Here is a 21,036-nt window from a genome sequence, read left to right as displayed (position 1 = left end):
TCCAAATGTGGTATTACCAACTCATTGACAAACACAAGTTTACAAACAAGATACATTATCAAATATTTACCAAGTTTATTTTTAGTGATGTCAAAACTTGACTTACTCTATTTCCCAAGATATTTACAACCTCTTTCAATGTTTTGTCAAAATCTTCATTTAACTATCCAGAGCATAACACATTCTCCTGCATATGCTCCTTAATTTTCCTGGGTCTGTGCAGCTTTAGCTGCAAAGTATGATGCTGCAAAAAACACGTGATGACAGCATTTCTATGTTGCTGACAATGACTTCATGCAGGATTATTATTAAGTTCCTCGAGGGTGCAACTTGCCAACATGTCTGATTATGAACAGCAAGCTTATTTGTATTAAAATCTAATAGGAGGAATAACATAGAACATGTTTTTTTATAGCTGTAAACAGTAATATGAAAATAATTGGCTAGATATCAGAAAATGTGTCACACATTCTGGCACAGATTTAGATACACAATAGTTAAAATCTACTCATTTACCAGGCCATTTAGTAAATAGCTGCAATATTGACAATGAGCATGTTACATGCATGCAGTGCATACACATGTACACTCACAGACTCACATACGCCCAAACTGTACATGACTTCACGTTACTTTTCATACACAAAACTCACTTTAAAAACAAAATTTAATGAGACAATGAAAACAAGAGAATTGTAATTAGATAAGAAAACACTTGAATACATACACATTGCATAATACAAAATAAATATATAATTAAAATGTATATAACATTCTGATATGTTCTATCATAGGTCACAATTAACAGTGGATTGATTTAAGAAGCTGCTGCAGTTGTGGAGCTATGAAGGAGGATGGATGAGTCATGCTAATCTAGGGGATCAGTCTTTGCTGCTTGATTCGATCCTCTCCTGCCTCCGCTTCATGATCTCCTTCAGCTCTGAATCTCCATTCGTCTTCTGTAAAAGAAACAAAAAGATTTACGTATCTTTTTAAATGTTCATAATACTTCTATTACAGAGAAGAGAGAGAGAGCAACAAACTACCTGCTGCAAAAGAAATGTCTGTATCTGAGTGCTATACAATGTACAAAAGTAATTTGGACTCAAGGAGAACTCTGGAACACAAAATAAATATTTGCACTGTGTTCAATAACTCTGAGGCAAAGGTCTTGAATAGATGGCATCAGGGCATTTTATAAAAAGGGAATATACACAGTAAATTACTTTGTAAGCAGTCTGATTGTGAAGGCTATTATACTGTGCATTTAACACAAATGTGATGAAAAAATACTAAGAGATATGTAATTTATAGTCTACACACAGTATCTGTCAAATTAGTTCACTTGTTAAGTGTAAGTACACTCAGCATTGTTACATAAGCTCTAAATTTCCTCTGTTACCTGAAAGAATGGTGAGGATTAAAACAAAACCGATTTTGAGATTCCCTAACAACCTATTCAGAATTTCATTGAGCATGGACACAAATTAATAAAGATGAGGAGCTACTTGATGCTGGTTGCTCAAACCATGCTGATACACATACATAAAAAAGTGATGAACTACAACTGGTGAGTAGCGGTCCTCCTATTAGCCAATGTGTTTTATGTGAAGATGAACTAAGACTCAATAATACTCAATAATCAGAGAACACCAAGTCCGGTAAAATCAGGAGAGGTGCAGATTTACAAGCAGTAACTATTAGAAGCAAATGGACACAATCTAACCAGGTCATGGCTTTCTCAGATAAATAAGGATAAAAAAAAGGTGGGGAACAGCAGATGTGGAGGGCCCCATGCCTGTGTTTGTCTTGGAGCTGATCTACAGTATATACAAAAAAAAATTATATGTTGGATTTCCTTAGATCACAAATATTAAAAATGGAAGTTTGAGACTAAGAGAGAGGCTACTTGATCCGACTGTATTTTGTTTTTGTTTCTTAGTTTTATACTGTTTTTATAATAGATAAAGAAAGTAGCATTGGAATTGTTAACAAATAATTCTGTCTAATTCCAGCTAGTTATGACCTGATTACACACACACACACACACACACACACACACACACACACACACACACAGTTTGGACTGCACCTGTATTAATTATAGAGTGTGACTCCCTGACAGCAGCTTTTTTACACCTGAATGTATTCACTTGTCTCAACATGTCAAGAAACTGTAAACTGCGTATTAATGTTTTAGACATTGGTGTAAACAAGTATATTCCTTTGTGGTTTTGGCCTTATTCGTCTAACTGTGAATAAAACAGCTGTGTAAGCAGTTCGTGTGCGTGTATAGACAGGTGTGTGACCGACCTCCAGCTGTTCTTTCTGCACAGTGACCTGACAGTAGACACGACCGCCTTCATCTCCGCAGACTGCCTTCAGTTCTTCTTTGTTGAGGGAAAACAGTTGGGCTCCAGTCAGAATCCCCAAACATTCAACCGTCCTGTAGAAAATACAGTCAGACAACTCATTACATATTATTCTATAGATATTCATTTGTTCTATATCTGATTTTACATACACTGATCAATATACTGATGGTGCTTAGACACTGGATCCACCTAGACTGTTAAACTGCACTTTGACATGTCACGGCAGGAAAAGCACAGGTGTAATCAGTGACGGGATTCTTCTGGGGTGTGTTTTCTCCAGAACACTGATATCGTGCATGCTGGCTTTATGAATTTGTGCCACATTGCACAAGTTGTCTCCCTTTACGACACATACGTGACACGACTAGACGCCACTTTAAGAAAAGTTGGCACATCTGGAAACAACAACAAATGAATTTGGGCATGTAGCTGTTGCTGCTTAATAAATAGTAATACGTGGTTCTCTGCACATGTTCAATTCAAACAGTATCTTTAAATAAAAGAATACAGTCATGAAAGCAGTTCTGTCAGATTGCACAGTGTGTTACTGAGTGCTACAGAGCTCACAATGACATGCTGATGTAAAACTGGTAAAATGTTTTGGGGCAGCTATGAGTAAAAAAGCAGAACAGGCTGTCCACTAATTGCTCCTTCTGTTTACAGTACACATCGAAACGTCCTTGGGCAAGACACTGAACCCCCGAATTGGTCCGGTGCCTAAAATGGCCGTTACAGGTCATTGGTGTGTCCTGGATTTCCCCACAGGAATCAATAAAGTTGTTAAAACTAAATTTACTAAATTTACAGTCTTAGTTTAGCATGCGAACACTTGCTAATTAGCTCTAAACAGCTGAGGCTGATAGATATGTGATTAGTTTATTTGTAGTATTAGTATTTGTTCATAGATTTTAACAAGTTATAGAGATTAAAGATCGTCAAAATGTATTACAGTTTTACTCAAGGTGAACGTGTGTAAAAAAAAATAAATAATAATAAAAATCCACTCAGTAGTTGATATTTCACTTATAACTATGAATGTTAAATTATTGTCCACTACAGAAAAATCAGCCTGTGACTAAAATTATATTTTTAAAACTATCTATCTATTAGATGTTGGGATATTGTAATATCAACTAAACAACAGTAATAGATGAACAGACTGCCTATCAGCTGTATCTGGGGTATTTTTTCCTGTACATTCACAATGGACATGTTAAATTTCAAGAACCCCAAGAGAAACTTCTGACCAGGCTGTAAAGCAGTGTTTTGCTGCCCTCTCTGGTTAAAGGTTTTAAGCCTGTCTTCATTTCCATTGTAATTTTCCAGTTCCTCTTTAAAGTGTGGGGAGATATTTAGATTTTCTGGAGTGACGAGGGGTGTGCATGACTTACGGTTTTGAGAAACCTTTAGAGTTGAGCCATGCAGTCACCTGCTCTGGGTTTGACTCAAAGGTGAGAGGGACCTGGCTGCCAGACGATCGCTCAATACGGAACTTTCGTGGCTGGTTTTTGTTAGCGGTGATTGTCATTAACAACTCAGTGGTGACGTCATCCATTACTGCAGCACAGAAACAGCATGGCAGCAAACATCAGAACAATAGCTACGACTTATAATTCCTCATCTGGCTTTGTTTACATGGTTGGGATGACTCACTTTTGTCTTTGGGTCTACCCTTGTTGAAACTGTCTCCATGGCTGAGAGAAGCAGGAGGGGACGTCCTGTAGCCATGCTGCATACACAAAGGAACAAACACAGTTCATGAGAAAGCAGCTGCAGCTGGCATTATTGCAGAAACAGGTTTGTCTTTCATCTCATTCAAGGCGATACATGTTTGCCCAGGAGCCAAAAGTAAAATATGTGTGTGAAAACATTTTACACTTGGAAGAGTAGCTCTGTGTAGTATTGTACTAGCTTCAGGGCGTTGGTGAGCCCGTATACAGAAGATACAGTGTGAATGCATGCAGTGTATATCAATAGAAATTCAGGTTTTCAGTCAGGGTGGGAACTTATTGCTGCACAATATGTAGAGCCATAAGGAATAAGTTTTACACAAAGCTGCGATGATCTAAGACCACAGTTCATATGATACGATAACATTTTGAAATCTGGAAAATCTCTTTATCATGAACCTTGATAAATGTGCTGAGTATCCCAATCACCTGTTGTACTTTTAACCCTAAACGCACAGTTCCTAGTTGCAAAGCAAATCTTTCCACCAGCAGTGATAAAGAAACCTTGACCTGTCTTATTACCTTATACTTCAGTTAGAGATTGCTTAGATTTCCCAGAATTAATTCTTGACAACATGTCTGAGCCTGTGGATCTGAGATACTGTAAATCTCCTGTCAGCGGACAAACGACTAGCGACTGGAAATGTTCTGTTGAACAAACAAGCCTCCAGCCCTTTTTTGTTAAGAAGCAAAAAATGTGAACACACTTCAGATACAGTATACACACAGCACATCACCTGGTTATGGACGCCCTCTGGTTCCTCTATCTTCACAACATCAAGGATATTAAAGGGGACGTAGCCGGCTTGGCCACTGCGATTCCGCAGTTTCCACCACTGTTTGTCATCCTCTATCACCTGCAAGACACAGCGGCCATTAATGTTTAGGAGGAGCTTAAAGTTTATTTACAGCACATACATGGAGATGGTAAGGGCTTTAAAGGGTCTGCATCAACCCAGTCCCATGCTACACTATACGTCCACACTCACTGGCCACCTTATTGGTTACGCCGGTTCAACTGCTCCTTAACACAAATATCTAATCTCTGACATCATCCAATTTGAACAAAGCAGGGTTGTTGCTGGTTGACAGGCAAGTCTGAGTACTTTAGACATTGCTGACCTACTGGGATCGGAAATTTCTGGGAAAAGAGATCTGTGAGTTCTGTGGGTGAAAATGCCTTCTTAATGCCAGAGGTCAGAGGTGAATTGCCAGGCTGTTTTGAGCTGATAGGAAAGCAACACTAACTTAAATAATGAATTGTTACAACTGAGGCAGGCACAACACATCAAACCTTTAAACAAATGAAACAACATTGATCCACTGGTGTAATGTAAAGGGAACGTTGGCACAGTTTGGGCGCCTTGGTACTGAGGATTACTGAAATGCCATAGCCTGCCTGAGCATTGGTGCATTGCATCCATTCCTTTGTGAACACGGGTGGTTACTTCCAGCAACATAACACAACATGTCACAAAGCTCAAATGATTTCAAAGTGGTTTCTGTAACATGACAATTTGAGTTTCCTGTACATGGCTTTCCCAGTCACAAGAGTTCAATCCAATAGTGTTCCTCTGAGAGGTGGTGGAACAGAAGATTCATGTCACTGATGTGCAGCTGACGAATCTGCAGCGAACTGAATCTGATGCTAGAATTTAATTCTGAAGGTGAAAGAGGGTCCATCCCGGTACTAGATAAGTGTACCTAATAAAGTGGAGACTGAGTATAATTTGGTTAAGTTGCGAACTTCGCACGAAAGGCAAGAAAATAAGACATTGTTTTTACCTCCAGGATTTCGTCCTGCAGCACTGACAGCTCGTTGGCATTCCTCGCTACAAAGTGGTAGCGAATTTTGGCATATTTGCGGGAAGGGAGCGTCCCGTTGTAAGACCTGTTAATACATTTTAGAGTTTGATATGGTTTCCCTGTTTCTCACAGAGAAAGCAAAGTGTGTGAAGGACATCATAACCTACCCATTTGATGAGTTTGAGGAATGACTTCCATAAAACTGGAAAAGAGAGAGAAACAGATTTTTACTTTCTTAAGGATTAGGATAAAAATCTGTGCATTTATGGACAGCAACCAGATAAAAATAAATCTTACCTCTTCTGCTGAGTGTTTCTTGTAATCAGGGCTAGTGGGAGATCCCAGGGGTCCCGTGGGCCCCTCTGTTTCCCATGGGGCCGTCCTGAAAAGCTCTGCTGGCGGCTCCCAGCCATTCCGAAACTTTGGGTAGTAAGGAGGAGCACACTTATCCCTGGGCCAGTCTGCCCTGTAGTAGGAGGAGGAGTGAAAGGATGCTCAAAAGGTGGCCTTTACGTTACACATGAATGCAGAGAGAGCAAGCAGTCAAACCATATACCTGGGCTTAGTCCATCCGTCGCCAAGCAGCTCAAAGATGGTCATCTCTTTGGGGGTGAGGTGTCCCTGCAGAAATTCAACAGCATCTTTGGAGAGGTGAGGGGAGATGACCGAACGTGCTAGTTCAGGACTTCCACAGCTCTGCAGCACCTTCAGAAAGATTCACAAGCTTACTGACAAACTTGTGTGTGTATTCAATGCAGTCTATAATGTTTAAACACAACTAGCAGTACACAAATACTGTAAATAAATAAAATACTGTATTGTTAAATGTTTATTTTCCTAATATAGGTCAGGAAGAACTGACACTAAAGATGAGGGAACAACAGGAAGAGACAAGCCCAAGTACTAACTGATGCTTCACTTCTAAAATCCAGACACTGTAACACAGCTGTAAATATAATCAATGTGTGTTGACACCTATTGTTGAGGAAAGTTTGTGGCCATGAAGCCACACGTTAAATATTATGGCTCCAGCGTTATCTCAGCCTTATCAAGCTAATCCAACATGTCCAGAAGTTACTGCACCATATCAACGAATAGCTTAGTCAGAGCTCAGTGTTTCTATCCAGCAGTTTCAAAGGCGTGACTTGGCAAACCAACATTATGTAAGTGTGGTTGCACCTGTATGAGTGCTGAAAGCCATGTCGCTCCAGTTTGGTGAGAGTTTAGCAGAGCTGCAGTGGGTGTGGTTTAAAAATCAAATAAACAACAAGAGGAATATATGTCGGTGACAGTACAAATGCTAAATAAGTTCTGTACAATGTCGTCATATACTGTATGTATGTGGATTCAAACAACAAGGGCATCCAGTGACATAGTAGATTTATTTACCCTGACAAGAAATTATAGTGTTCACACATTCAGTGTGTGAGACGGTATCTCCTGTAAGATGGCCTTCATTCATAAAGCCTGTTTGGCAACAGACAGTCTGAACAGATTTCAGCTCTTACCAGTTCCAGAGGGCCAAAGAGGAAATGAACCAGCTCAGATGCACTCGGATTCTGTATGTGCTTCTTCAGTTTGGCCTGCAGGGGGTGCAGAAACACACACAGTAAGTGAGATGATGAGCACAGAGGTTACTGATGAACATAGGAGCTGTGATATCTCACCAAGAGGTTGAGGGCCAGCTTCAGTTTCTGCAGGCTATCAATGAACTCCGCTTCGGAGGGGGGCTTGGCTCGAAGAGTCAGCATGCCCTCTGTGAACAACAAGAACAACAATGACCACATGCAAACTGCAGAGTTGCCAGCTGACGTACAGTAACATTATATATTGGACACATTTCACTTTCTGGCCAAGGTTCAAAGTCATAAACTTAAGTTCAGACCTCTAAAAGGGGCTACAGCCTTCTTCTGCAGTGAAATGAAGGTTAGAAACACAGTAATGATTGGTTAATAAACAGCTTTACAAATGAGAAGTTCACCCTGGTCAGAAAGTACATCCTAGAAAAAGAATGTGTCAATTCAGGGTTTCTCAACCTGTGACGCAGAAGGTCCCACAATTCTTTTAAGATGATCCTACTGACCTTAATAATTTTTCCAAGTGAATGAATTTATTCACATCAGTCTTACTAATATTTTATCTGACAAGTGACATACATGGGATTCTGTCCCCAGAGTTGAGAAACAGATTCTCTAGATGGAGAATACATTGCTTCATTTGTCTGTGTAGTCAAGGACAACACATATTTTCTCCTACTTTTAGTCTGAAATGATCTATGGAACAGTAACTTACTTACTTTTCTTACTAACTTACTTTTGGGATCTTTACTAAGATCCCAAACAGCGAGCACTACACTACTTAAAGTTGTGCTTCATTAAACAACGCAAGAGAAAATTCAGTCCAGAGGCATTAAATGTTAGTGGAAGAGGGAAATAATCAATTTGATGAGCAAAAAAATATCTTCTATATAGGAAAGACAATTTGTTTTACTACTTTTTTCTTGGGTCATGTTATATACTAACATGAGAGGTAAAAATGTGTTCTCTCTCTTTAATTTCTCCAATGCCTCCTCCTCACCCAAATTGCAGCAGCCATCTGTGTGCAAGCAGAATGCACCTGCCTTTCAAATATATTAAATACCAACACAATCACAGCCACTACAATCACTTTCAGATCTGATTAGTTAGTCACATTGTGTGTGCTCAGTTTATGTATCTGAATTTTCTCCTTCCTGTCCACTTTGCATAATTATTAAAATAAAGATGTAAAATCCACAGAGTACACAATTTGTTATCAAATTTGTAAATGTTTTAGTACACACAAAACGTATATGTGTTGACCGTGAACACAGAAAGCAGTAGACTATTTTTAGAGTCACATACATGTTACATGTATGACAACAAAATGAACTGATATACAGTATGAACACAGCATCACACCACTGCCAGTTTTGGGTGGTAAAACACTAACCAGCAACAGTAATATTATTACTTTGAAGAACAATAATTAGGGGTCACATCTTTGTGCCCATAAATAACACAGCACTTGCTTACATTTACCTTTTTTAACTTATTTCCAACATTTTGACTTTAAAATAATTTAAAACAAGCATAAACACACTGATATTGCCTAGTTAAAATAACCAAATGTAACTGGAGAGTAATTCACCAGATAACTCAATGGAGTCAGAAGTAATAATATTACATCAGTAATACCAGTAAGAAGTACTGTATTACTCAACAGAACCTCAAACTGGCCTTTGCTACTACACATACATCACTAGATGAGAGTCCCGGGCCACAGGACACAAAGAGACACAAACAGTGATGTGAGCAATATGAACATATTGTCACTGCATTCATGCCACCACGTCAGAAGAAAGGGAGACAGACCTGCTGGTCCTTTCTTCTTATTCTTCTTACTCTTGTTGCGCTGGTTGAGCTGAGAAAAGGCCTCTGCTGCCTTTTGCAGCCGCGCCACAAAGATCTCTATGTCGTCCAGTGCACAGTTGAGAATTTGCTAAAAGGGAAAAATGCCGACGTTTAAGATGAATTGTACAGCATTATAAGATGGTGAAAGGATCTGTGTACTTTTTGACAGGTGGATGAAAACACTCACCACGTCCTTCTCAATGCGCTGGGCCAGCTTTTCATGTGACTCTGTGTCACTTTGTCCAGATGCTCGTCTGTCTACATCCAAACACATGCAATGCTTGCATTTTAATAAATGAGCAAAGAGATCAACCATGCAGACGAAAGAATATAAGAACATAATTTTGCATAAAATGTGAACGTGCTGGTCTTTTGAATGTGTGTATCCACCTTGTGTGTTTGTAGCAGCCACTCGTCCCTTTGGAGCAGGTGCGGAGCCCTTAGAGGGTGAGGGAGGGAGTATGGTTTCTCTCTGATGCTTCATTTTCTCCTGGTTCACCCTGGAGGATGAGGAAGCATTGAGACCTTTAGCTAACCCGTAAATATAGCTCATATGTATCTGTGTGTGTGTGTGTTTGCTCACTTCAAAGTCTGAAGCCTCATTTTCTTTCCATGCTTGTTGTCTCCAATGGCACTGTCTACGTCTGCATGAACCATCTCAGCCTGGAGCGAGAGAAACAGTCAGTGTAACATACTTTACACAGAGCTTTACAGTTTTATAGTTAGTGTTCCCTTTGTAGTACACATACAACTTCTTACATCATAATGACTGCTGCAGATGGGTGACTCGTGTGTTTGCTGTGACACTTTGTCATGCAGTGTTTGTGGAATGAGGACGACACATAGTGGAGCTGTGCTTCTAGTCTTACTCAACAACATTGCATGACGGATTATTGCATTTTTATTCTCCCTTCACATCAATGCTGAGGGCATCGTAATTTTTGAATTAAGCAATGCCCTTCTCCTTTACAGCATACTGTGTCAGTAAAGGCAAAGACGAGCCGTAAGTGATAATCCAAAGGTTATATTCAGATCCTTCCAGCATAGAGAATGTTTATGAGTGCATTTGTGATGACAAACAGTTCCTTTAAAGTTGTTCTTTGAACTTACAAGTGGCCATTCTGATAGAAAGGTAGTCTCTTTACAGTAAACTAAAGTAATTTACAATCTCAATGATAGATTGAAATTGTAAATTACTTAGTGTATGCAAATAGGCTACAAAAAATAAAAAAAAGGCTACACACGATTTAGCCACTAATAGCAGTGAAATCTGATCCAGTTCTCCAACAACAGCAGCTTTGATTTATGAATGTCACAAAACACAAAGTCAGCCAGTCCTGCACAGACAATAAAGGGGATAAACCACGTCTGTAACATTCAAACTGAGACTCACCTCCACCTCATCACAGTGGAAGAAGTGGATGTCCGGTTTGTGCTGCTCCTTGTCCTGACACACGAGCAGCAGCACAGAGGGGTAACGTGTCTGATTGAGCACAGTCTGACACATGTGGATGGTGGGGAGAGGGAAGTTTTCCAGCTCTTCCTACAGAAGAACAACATATGAGTACTACGCACACACAAACACAAATCCTCCACTGTAAATGTGTATATTGACATAATGTGATGACAACGTGATGATGTGGGGACAGTTGTGGACCTGTTACCTGTGTGTCACAGTCCAGGAGCCTGACTGCCTTGTCAGTGACCTGCAAGAGCATCTCTTGTGTCCATATTTTGTCCTTTGAGTCCAAAAGGACAAATTTCTTGATGGCATCATCCACTGTGACAATGGACTCTGTCTTATCCATAATGAAGGTTGAGAGATGCTAAAGAGAAAACAGCATGTTAATTAGGGAAGGAAAAGATTTGATACATATGATATCCAGGTAATTGACTGTACTAAAGGTGAAATTTGGAAAATCAATACCAATTTTTTCCATTAGCTTCCTGTTTATCTTCCTGCTCAGTTTACTGCTAAGCTTCCTAGCACTGATCTGCAATCAGTATTCCCACATATCACCTCCTTCTGATATTATTGCGCCATGTTGTTATCATCATTGCTATAATTACGTGTCAGAAAGGGGCACACTGTACTAACTGTTATGTGTTTTGAAACTACTTCAGGTCTATCAGGACTACATTTTCCAATAAGACTTTACTTGAAGTTACACTATTCAGCAGTATCATGAGCAGTTCATAAACAAACTATAATGTGATTATAAGCAGTGTTTATTATTGTATAGCAACAACTGTAACTCCTCCTATAGGCAGCCATAATTAGAGGCTGGTGGTTAAACAGATAATAAATGACGATACCCACTTAAAAATCCATTCATAGCTTCTTAAAACCACATTGGTATGTTACAAACCATTATCTGTAACTATTAAACACTTAAATACAGAATGATACTCAGAGGAATGTATAAAAAACTGCAAATGTCTAGTGAGGTTTCTCATTAACTTTTTCGTTTCATTTCAGTGAGGGCCATTTAACTCACAGCGTCAGTCATAAAATCTTTCGTCAATCTATTTATATGAACGAAAACATTTAAAATACAGAAACTACTATTTTAAAGTTCAATTCTATTGACAAAGAGAAACACAGAAGCCCTTACCTCAACATGATACTGTGACGTCTCATGCATGATATAGTTGGAGTTGGAGTATTTTTTCCTCTGTTCTGTTGATAAGAAAACAAATAAACCATAAGAGAAAAAGTGAGAAACCTCCAAGTTGTATCTTTTCTACTTTTTTTAACACCGTTCTTTACAAACAGCAACAGTAACACTGACCTAAACCCAACATGCTGAAGGTCTCCGCAGAGTGACAAAGTGAACTGAAACACTAAGACATAAAGGCCAGCAGGGCAATAAGGAAGTCACAAGGGCATTTCATGTGTGTACTTTTTATGGGGCAAATGTCAAACTCACAGTTTACAACACTTGTGGGCATCCACAAAGAGTTGTAAGCAAATGTTTGGCCAAATTAGGTTAAGTTGAGTTTAGTAGTAGTAAAAGTAAAAGTAGTACATACATCTTCTGCAGCAAACAGATATTAAAAAAATAGCCTTTGTGTGTGTTAGACATCAGGAAATATCACAGAAAGCTGCAGAGATGAGGAAAAAGAATTCAAAAGTCAACACTATAGACTTAGCAGCGGGCTCAAAAAATCATATGTAAGGTATGATAACTCCTAAAGGGGGATAAGTACTGTCTTGAAATAATACATTTTTTCTTTTCTTTTCTTTGTTAAAAAGCAGCAGTGTGTGCTTGTCTATTCTCATTTTTATGTCTGAAACTATAAGGGTTTATTTCTTTTCACAAAATCACAAAATATTTTGTTTTTTATTTAGTAAGATAAGTTTTTACATTGTGTTTTATAATAGAACATTAAACAACTATGGCAGCTATGCTCTGCAAAATAGGAAAAATAGTCCCAACTATACTTAATATTATTTATTATATATTTAATTTTAGGAAAATTGAAACAGACCTATCTGATAAGTTAAGTATTAACTCTCATATCAAGAAGTCACACAGAGGCACAGAGTTACTGCAAGGTCAAATACTGTATCAGTGACTTCTCAACAGCACACCTTTCTATCTGTGGCACCTATTATGATTTGTATTCATGTTAGTTTAATACACACTTGCCACATCTTACACACAGTATAGTATAGTAGTAGTGGTGGGATTACAGAAAACTGATGCTTCCAATGCTTCAGACTTCCTGTCAGTGATTTCAGTCACTCAGTGGCTTTCTTTACTTAGGCCAGAATGATATGAGCTAAATGTTAACATTTGCATGCTATCATGTTTTCAATCATAATGCTAACAAGCTTATGTTTAGCAGCTATGTTTACTTTTTTCACCATTGTACTTTAGCATGACAGCATGTTATTTAGTAATTAGTAGTAAAAACCCCATTTTGAGAAAAGTTGAGACTTTTTTTTAACATGCAATAAAAACTAAAATCTGTAATTTGCTATTTCCTTGAACCGATACTGTTCTGCACTGGAAGAATGAGGCCTGGTATTTTCTGGCTGAAATATCTACAAACTTCCCAGGAAAACATGTTGCCTTGACGGCAGCGTTCCTCTCTTTAAAATCCTAATCTGCCCCTCTGTGTGTATCGTACACTCACACATATTCAAGTCATCCATGCCGACAAGTGAAAGGGCTTTTTTGTTAACAAACTCATCATTTTAGAATCATCCACGTCCAGACGCTGGTGCTCACAACAGCAATGATTAACACATTTGTGTGCTGTTGGCTGAGACCAATGTTTGAGACCAGACAGTGACAAATGAGTGTGCTAGTGTGCTCACTGACCTATTTACTGTACCCGTTGAATAGTCTGCGGGTAACAATTACGCCTAAATGAGAACATGTTCCTATCAACTCCACTCCATCTTTTTGTCCCCCTCCCAGTAGAGTCAACATTTTAATGCCACGCAGACTTTAGCTCCAGTTGTCTCTGAATACACACACTGAAACACATGTTGCTTTATGGTAAATGTGACCTAAAAGCCCCGCTGTTTGTAGAACACTTAACGAAACGCTAAAGTTAAAGCTCTGCAGTGCATTCTAATATTTGACCTCCTCTTATTGATGATTCATTGTGATGTAACCATAGTTCATGGTGCTCTGATTGATTCCATGTTTTCCAGCACTGAAAAAGATTTTTAAAAATCATTTATTCATTTCCAATTCCCCTGCCATCACTGTCCGAACAACGCAAATGTTTGTCTTTCCTGCCCCAGCCATTTCCTCTCTGCTGATTTCTTCCTGCTCGGCTCCCCACAGGTGAAACAAGTGTCAGGTGTCGTTCTGAAAGTCGAGCTTGCCCCATGTTTTTTTAATGACTGACATTTATGCCAATCAATTCACAGCAGCGCAACAGCTTGCAATGAGAGTCACTTAGCAGGCAGATGGGCAGATCTCTCCAGAGTCAATGACCAGTGATAAACATGGCTGTCTGGCAGAATATCAGACCAATACATGACCCAGATCAATCAAACCATCTACCCCCTTTAATAACTGCACTTTAAACACAAGGAACCCAGACTTAACAACTAAGACAGTACGACTCTATTATAAAATGTGACCCAATTTAGCTCATTTGGTCTGGTTAATTAAAACAATAAAAGCCCAAAATGCAACGTCAAAAGATGAATAGAGATAAATGCAGAAATAACTCAAACATTAAGTGATTGTGTTGGCATGAGCTCATGAGCGCTCCCTTTGATAAGGAAATGTCCTGCTGTGTCCACAAAGGTTTGGCCATATGTCACCAGAAAGTATCACATACTGTAAACACACCTCCCAACCTGATTCACCAAAGTGTTTCCTTCTGAAACCACTGTAGAACAAATCTGTATCAATAGGCCAAACAGATACTGTAAACTTCCTTAAAATAAAGACTGACTTAATGACTGACCTAAGACATCCAGCGAACACAAACTCCTCCGAGTGAAGCAGACAGAGCGAGGTGACTCAAAGAAATTACACGATTGTGGTGTTGAAATGAATGCTATGTATATATATTTATATATACACAAAAGTTGACGAAAAACAGCAGAGCAGGAAAAGATTACACATAATATCAGTGAAAGCTTATCCAGCCACTTGTTGAATCGATCTCTCAACCCAAACACATTTCACAGTACCTGATAGAGACATGCTCCTCAACCACAAACTGTCGGTGAAACTCAAGAAAGTTGCTCTTGATGATCTCAAGTCCTGGGATGATGAGTCTGATGTGGTGTCTCTCTGCTTTACCTTAAAGGTCCTGATAACAGATCAGGTAGGAGGACCTGTGCATCATTTGCATCACTTGTCTGCTGCCATGCAATATGTGAATGACGAAGGAGTTTTGCATAAAGGAAATTGTGCTGCTGTTGTTCCTCTAGGCTGTGTTTATTCAGCAAGAACTTAACCTTCAGACCTACATCTATCCAAATGTCTACTGCTGTTATGAATGGTGCAAAAATACTCTACACTCTCCTGCATCTCTGGTTTTGGAAGCACAGCCTGCTTTCTGCTGCTGTCGTCCTGCAGCGAGAAGGTAGTGGTGACCATCTGCCACACAAGATGAGATGAGCCAATGAAAAACAGCCCAGTCTCATCACACATACAGTGGGATATTTCACAGAGATCACAAGAGTGGGTGCATCCTGTGGATATTTGGATGACTTACGGCAACAGTTTCACAGACAACAAGGTGCATTGTCAGATGGTTTGGGAACATCTTGCATCCCTGCGTTACCATCATCTGTCATTTGAGGCCATTCTATATTTGGAAGAGTGCAGCCATGCATGAAAGCAGGTTGTCCAGTCATACCTCGGTGTGGGTTTCTATCTGAGCCAATGATATGCTGTACAAGGTTCTTCTCTGTTAGCAGTGTGGAAGGTGGTGCTGGCAGGGACCAGTGAGCTAATGTCTGAGTTAGTGAGAGGAGGGCCAGAGGTGAGAGAGAGGCAAACTCTGCCGCTTCCTTTCCACTTTTCAATGTGTCTTTTATTCACCTGCAAGACATGGGTATCCCCACCCTGTTCCAACCACACATTAAAAACAGGCACACCCTGCTAATGTAATGTGGTACGTTTCAGTCACTTAAACACACCCTAGAACAAATATGCAACTGCTAAAATAAAATGTCACCGTGTCTATATCTATATTAGTGGTGCACTACTATATAACAAACTCACCTTCCAAGTCTGACAACATAAATATGCATTTACAAAAATTAACAATGTAACTACAAATTCCAGATGCACTTAGGAAGCCTGGTACATCCACACAAAACTGGAAACTCATGTTCCCTGTAGAACACTAGAGTCACTCCCATGTCACAGCGTCTGACAGAGGTTTCAGCAGGCTGAGACTGACACTGGCCCCTTCAGTTGGACCTTGACCTCCTCTTATCACAATGTGTGATTTCAGGAGAGGGTTATGATAGTCTAGTGAGGCAAAAGAACTGCAGTAATACTCTGCAGAGTGAGAGTGCTGGATTTCAAAACAAAGTCACTTGATTACAAAATTGAGCATATTTAGGATTTAACTGAGTTACAGTGTTGATCGTCAGTCTGTCTACTAACACTGTGAACAAGGTAACAAAGGATAAGTCATGGTTTACATATTGCATTCATTATTTGTTTCTTCGAAAGATATAGATCTATCACAATCACAGTGGTAATTTTTCTTTTTAAGTGAAGAAAAGAGTGTAAAGGAAGTAAACAATCTGTTTTTACACATTTGGTGTAGAAGATGGCTCCATGATGGCGAATGTGGGATCGATTCAAAATAATCTACACTATGTGCAAAAGTTTGGCTCCTTTATTTGTTTTTAATGCACTAATGCACTCAATAAATAAGAATAAGGAAATCTGTGGCCAAAAATGTACAACCTCAAAAATAATTATGCACTGTAACTTGTTAACAGTCTGCAGTGACTCGTGTGGCAAAAATGTGGCATATGAGTATAATGTTATGATAAAGGAATATGAAGGCAAAATCTTGAAAACAACAAACCTATTGACAAAAACAGGGCAGTCACTCACCATAGAGAGCCTTGGCGCTCATCCTGGTGTCCGATCTGGCCACTCCACTGCAATGACAAGAAGAGGAGACAGGGTTACGCTGCGCACCTTTCATCTTCTCCCCTGCACCTCTGGATGTCACTGTCACAAACTCTGTGAAGCTCCCACGCTGTCACGTCTTACGAACACAAGCTCAGAAAATATAAGTGATATACGGAGAGCGGACTGGTCAGCACAGGATGAGATTAGCCTGAGATTCTGAGCATATGGACCAGTCGGGGAGGGAGAGAGTGAGAGAGAGAGAGTGGAAAAGGGAATGAGGGGGAAGGGAGGGAGCCTGGAGCCAGGAACCCAGGCAAAGCAAACAATCCTTAACAGAGCTGCACTGTGCCTCAGGTCCCTGGTTCACACCACCTTCCACATACTGGGTTAGTGATTTTCTAGTGCCTGTGTGACAGTAACTCAACATAATGAGCTTACAGTGGCCAACACACAGAAGAGTATATTGGCAAAGTTGAAGCAGGACACTTGTTTGCAGCACTCACTTGGCTTGGCTCGATGGAGGTCCCGAGTCGCTCATGATTTAAGGCATCCACCTGAAGAAAGAACACAAAGAGGATGAGAATCAGAAGTAGAGTGGATGATAATGACAGACTGAGAGTAGGAAGTGGTGGGTGGAGGTCCCTCCCAAAACAAACATACAATATTTATCTAAAAGACATTTTAAACGCTCATCACATCTGGACTCTTTTTTCCTCTCATTCCACTGTGGTGAGCGCTCATGCCCAGTCAATTGTGCATAAGCTTAAAAAGCTGTAGGGACATTATGCAGAATTGAGGCGTAGTCAGCCCAGCAGCCTGTTCTTCCACTGTGGAGAGCCAGGTGTTGGGCCTGTACTACTGGTAGTTGGGAGACTGATATGGGACGATGGCAGACAGCAGGCTGATAAGCACTGTGTAATTAGATACACTGTGTTGATAAATATATCCACATAGCTGCAATTAATTAAATTGGTTTGGTTTCACACCCAGTTGCACTAACTAGTAGATAATTAGCGTGGCCTCAAAGGGGACACATATAAGAAATCAGAGAGATTAACAGGAGCAGGAAATGACAAAAGAAAACTCTCCCACAGCTTTTCCTTTGAGACCGGTGACACCAACTTGTCTGTCAAGTCAGGCACTGACAGGGTTGGGTAATATACATCGAGCCTACAGCGCAAACTGTGGCGGAACACATACCTGTACGTTATCACTAACTGTTACACAACAGAGTGGGCCCTGCTGGGTTAACTTTCACAGTTAATGTAAAACTGGACTATGTTTAATGCTGGGATCACATTCTACCTTTTGTGACTTCTAGACTCCCAGGCTGTGTGTACAGTATCCTTAAGCGGCCTGTTCAGTTTGTATAAATAATTGGTGGTGATAGGTTAGGATCATGTGTTACCATTAAGCATTTTAAATGTCAGTAGAACATGTAAATCTGCAAATCACTTTGCGGCACTGGGTGTGCTTCGTGCTTACAAACATTTCATTATCACTTTCTAACTATGTCATTTCCTCATGACATGCCTGACCTCCTTTCTTGAAGTTTAAAGCAGTTTTTCCATGTCAAACAGTGCTACACTACACATGCACAAAAAAATACTGCGTATGACAGGTTGCAGGTGAGGTCACTCAAACTTATCTCACCCAGTAGATCATAAAAGTAATCGCCCTCAAAAGATTATCTCCTCAGATCCTCTGAAACATAGAGGGCAAATCACAGCAACAGCTTTCATAACGTCGGCCAAAGTTAATGTATGATAAACTATTTATCCAGACAGGGTCACATGTGCTGTAGTTCCAAGTCCCCTGTTTACTGCTACTACTTCAACAAAATCTTATTCAGAAATACCAATGAGAAAAGAAAACTAGTCACACTGTAGTTACTCTACTAAACCAAGTCTGCACAAAAGGTAGACTTCCTCTTTCTGCTCTTATCTCTCTGGTCATCTTCTCTCCAAGCTATTGTTCTCAGTTCTGGCCTGCTGCCAGGTTTCAGGAGGGAGGTGAAGCCGGAGAAGGACAGACGGGGTGTCATATGTTGTCAACCTCATGGTGAGAGGCTCTTGAACACCTCTCCTGAGAAACACCTTTAATCAGAGGTAATGACATGGTATTACAACAATAACTGCATACATGAAACTCACAAAGGCTGGAGGCCTCATATTTATTTGACCATTTTCAAAATGTGCTGATAAGATCTGTTTTGATTTCCATGTTTAGTGGAATGATGTTAGACGAGTGTCGTCGTATTCAAGCTGCTTTCTGTGACAACAAATGTGGTTCAGGTCATAATGCCTTTGAGTCTCTCTGACAAAAAGTGTAATATTTTTTATTAATGTGCAGATACAGATGAATAGTTATACCACTTTCATCTTCTTAGAAATGGTCAACACAGCAGATGGTTGGTGTAAACGCTGCAGTCTGGGTTTTTTAATGCTATGGGCTGCTTTGCATGACAGGTGAAGATTTATTTAGTGCATTAACACATGAAAGTGTCTCAACAAACAAACGACAATGACAACAGTAAAAGTATTTACATAAAACAATGATGAAGTATATATAGATCTTATGCACAAAGTGTACACAGCAATAAAACAACTGATTCACAGTAGTTGAGGTCTGCAGTGATGCCACAACATGATTCTGTCGTACAAGGCTGCACCATTTCAAAGTTAAACCTCACCAACACAGCATAACAACCGCTCCAACACAACAAATACCTAACAAGACTAGCTCTGAGTCCTACAGGACACGCCCCAAAACACACCTAGAGTTTAAACAAAGGATGTAAGAAAACTATGGGGTTTGCTAACGACATAAATCACAACCAACAAGCTCATTAATGGTGCAATAAACTCAGTATTTACAGTATACTTTGCACATTAGCAGCATTTATTTCAGTGTATTACTGCACAATTCACAGGTTGGTAACATGAGGTCACAGCAACAGATTATGTAATGTGTCAGAAATATATGAGTTACTCTGTTATGGCCAATTTAGACTTTACTCCATCCTCCTGACTAAGCACTTTCCAAGAGACAGCATTTCAAGCCATCGTGCCATCTGAATGGGCTGAAATACATCACATCAACACCACTATGACAGCTGGGGTTACATGTTTATTCTAGGTATAATGCTACAGTGTGGAGAGTCCATTCTCTGTCTCAGGGCACAAAGAAGCAGCACAAGACAAAGCCCACTCAGATTTCACAGGCATGATCCCTATTTGTTCATATAACATTCATTTGACCCTTCCAACACAACAAGAGCAACAATCCTGTGCCAGGACAAAGCCCTACTAATAAGACTGTGACATAATCACATGTGACTCTCAAATTAGAGTGTTTCTCCTTTGGTTGTTAACGTGTGGCATCTCATGAGGCTATTCTTAACCCTGTTGAACTCAAATGAAAGCACATTCCCCCCACCACAGAGTAAATACTAGAGTTAAGGTTGTGGCTGACTTCAGATATGAATTTAGGGTGGCAACATATTTACTGTTGGAGCTTAGATCAAGCTGAACATTACTCTATGAAACCCCAACACAAAAAGATGAAGCACAGGAATAATCCACGTCTTCCAATAAATAAAGTATCAATAGTCATTTCGAATTGATCAACTTGAGTCTGCTTTTAGTTATAACACAGCCCTAAAACACGGGAAACTGAGCAGCAACTTGGCAACTCCAGCATCTGAGGAAGATCTCAGTATATGATATTGATTGGATTGTGTGATGAGATTTGTCACGTGGTGTGTGTGTGTGTGTGTGTGTGTGTGTGTTCACTGTGAAAAGACACGTAAACGTTTGTATATGTGCAGAAATAAATAAATAAATGAACAGGAACTCACTGTGGTGTTTTCCGGACGGGATGCTCAAGGTGATAAACTTGGGCGAGTCCGCGTCTGAAGCATCAGCCTGTCATCACAGTCTGCAGCCGATCAGCACATAAACTCCGCAGGAACCCGTGAGGATTTCGGAAAGAAATGTACAAACACCGAGTCCCAACACTCGGCTGTCGCCCCAAACACGGAGCGCAAATGTTTGTTGTCCGTTCTCAAGCGCAGTCGCTGCGCAGGTAACGCGGGAGCAGGTGAGTGATA

General features: G+C 39.9%; 1 protein-coding gene across 4 annotated transcripts; it reads right to left on the bottom strand.

The window, feature by feature from the left end:
• Nucleotides 1-58: 58 nt before the first annotated feature.
• eps8l2 (EPS8 like 2) lies at nt 59-21,036 on the bottom strand. 4 transcript variants are annotated; one of them, XM_026364871.1, is made up of 21 exons: nt 20,785-21,036; nt 17,429-17,479; nt 16,905-16,951; nt 11,958-12,022; nt 11,007-11,168; nt 10,736-10,885; nt 9,926-10,005; nt 9,733-9,842; nt 9,530-9,600; nt 9,304-9,430; nt 7,579-7,667; nt 7,420-7,494; nt 6,468-6,616; nt 6,209-6,377; nt 6,079-6,113; nt 5,891-5,996; nt 4,843-4,962; nt 4,029-4,104; nt 3,767-3,932; nt 2,314-2,446; nt 59-959 (listed from the first exon to the last, which is right to left on the bottom strand). In XM_026364871.1, the coding sequence occupies exons 2-21, from the start codon at nt 17,461-17,463 to the stop codon at nt 882-884; spliced, it is 2,043 nt and encodes a 680-aa protein (XP_026220656.1). In that variant the 5' UTR covers nt 17,464-17,479; nt 20,785-21,036; the 3' UTR covers nt 59-881. The 4 variants fall into 4 exon arrangements, with proteins under 4 accessions (XP_026220656.1, XP_026220657.1, XP_026220655.1 ...); XM_026364872.1 differs by lacking the exons at nt 17,429-17,479; nt 20,785-21,036 and having other exon boundaries at nt 9,334-9,430; nt 16,905-17,271; XM_026364870.1 differs by lacking the exons at nt 17,429-17,479; nt 20,785-21,036 and having other exon boundaries at nt 16,905-17,268.

Source organism: Anabas testudineus, chromosome 6, assembly GCF_900324465.2.
Source record: "Anabas testudineus chromosome 6, fAnaTes1.2, whole genome shotgun sequence".
Taxonomy (NCBI): Eukaryota; Metazoa; Chordata; class Actinopteri; order Anabantiformes; family Anabantidae; genus Anabas; species Anabas testudineus.
The sequence above is the reverse complement of the archived record's forward strand: the minus strand, read 5'-3'. Positions and strand labels throughout refer to the sequence as shown.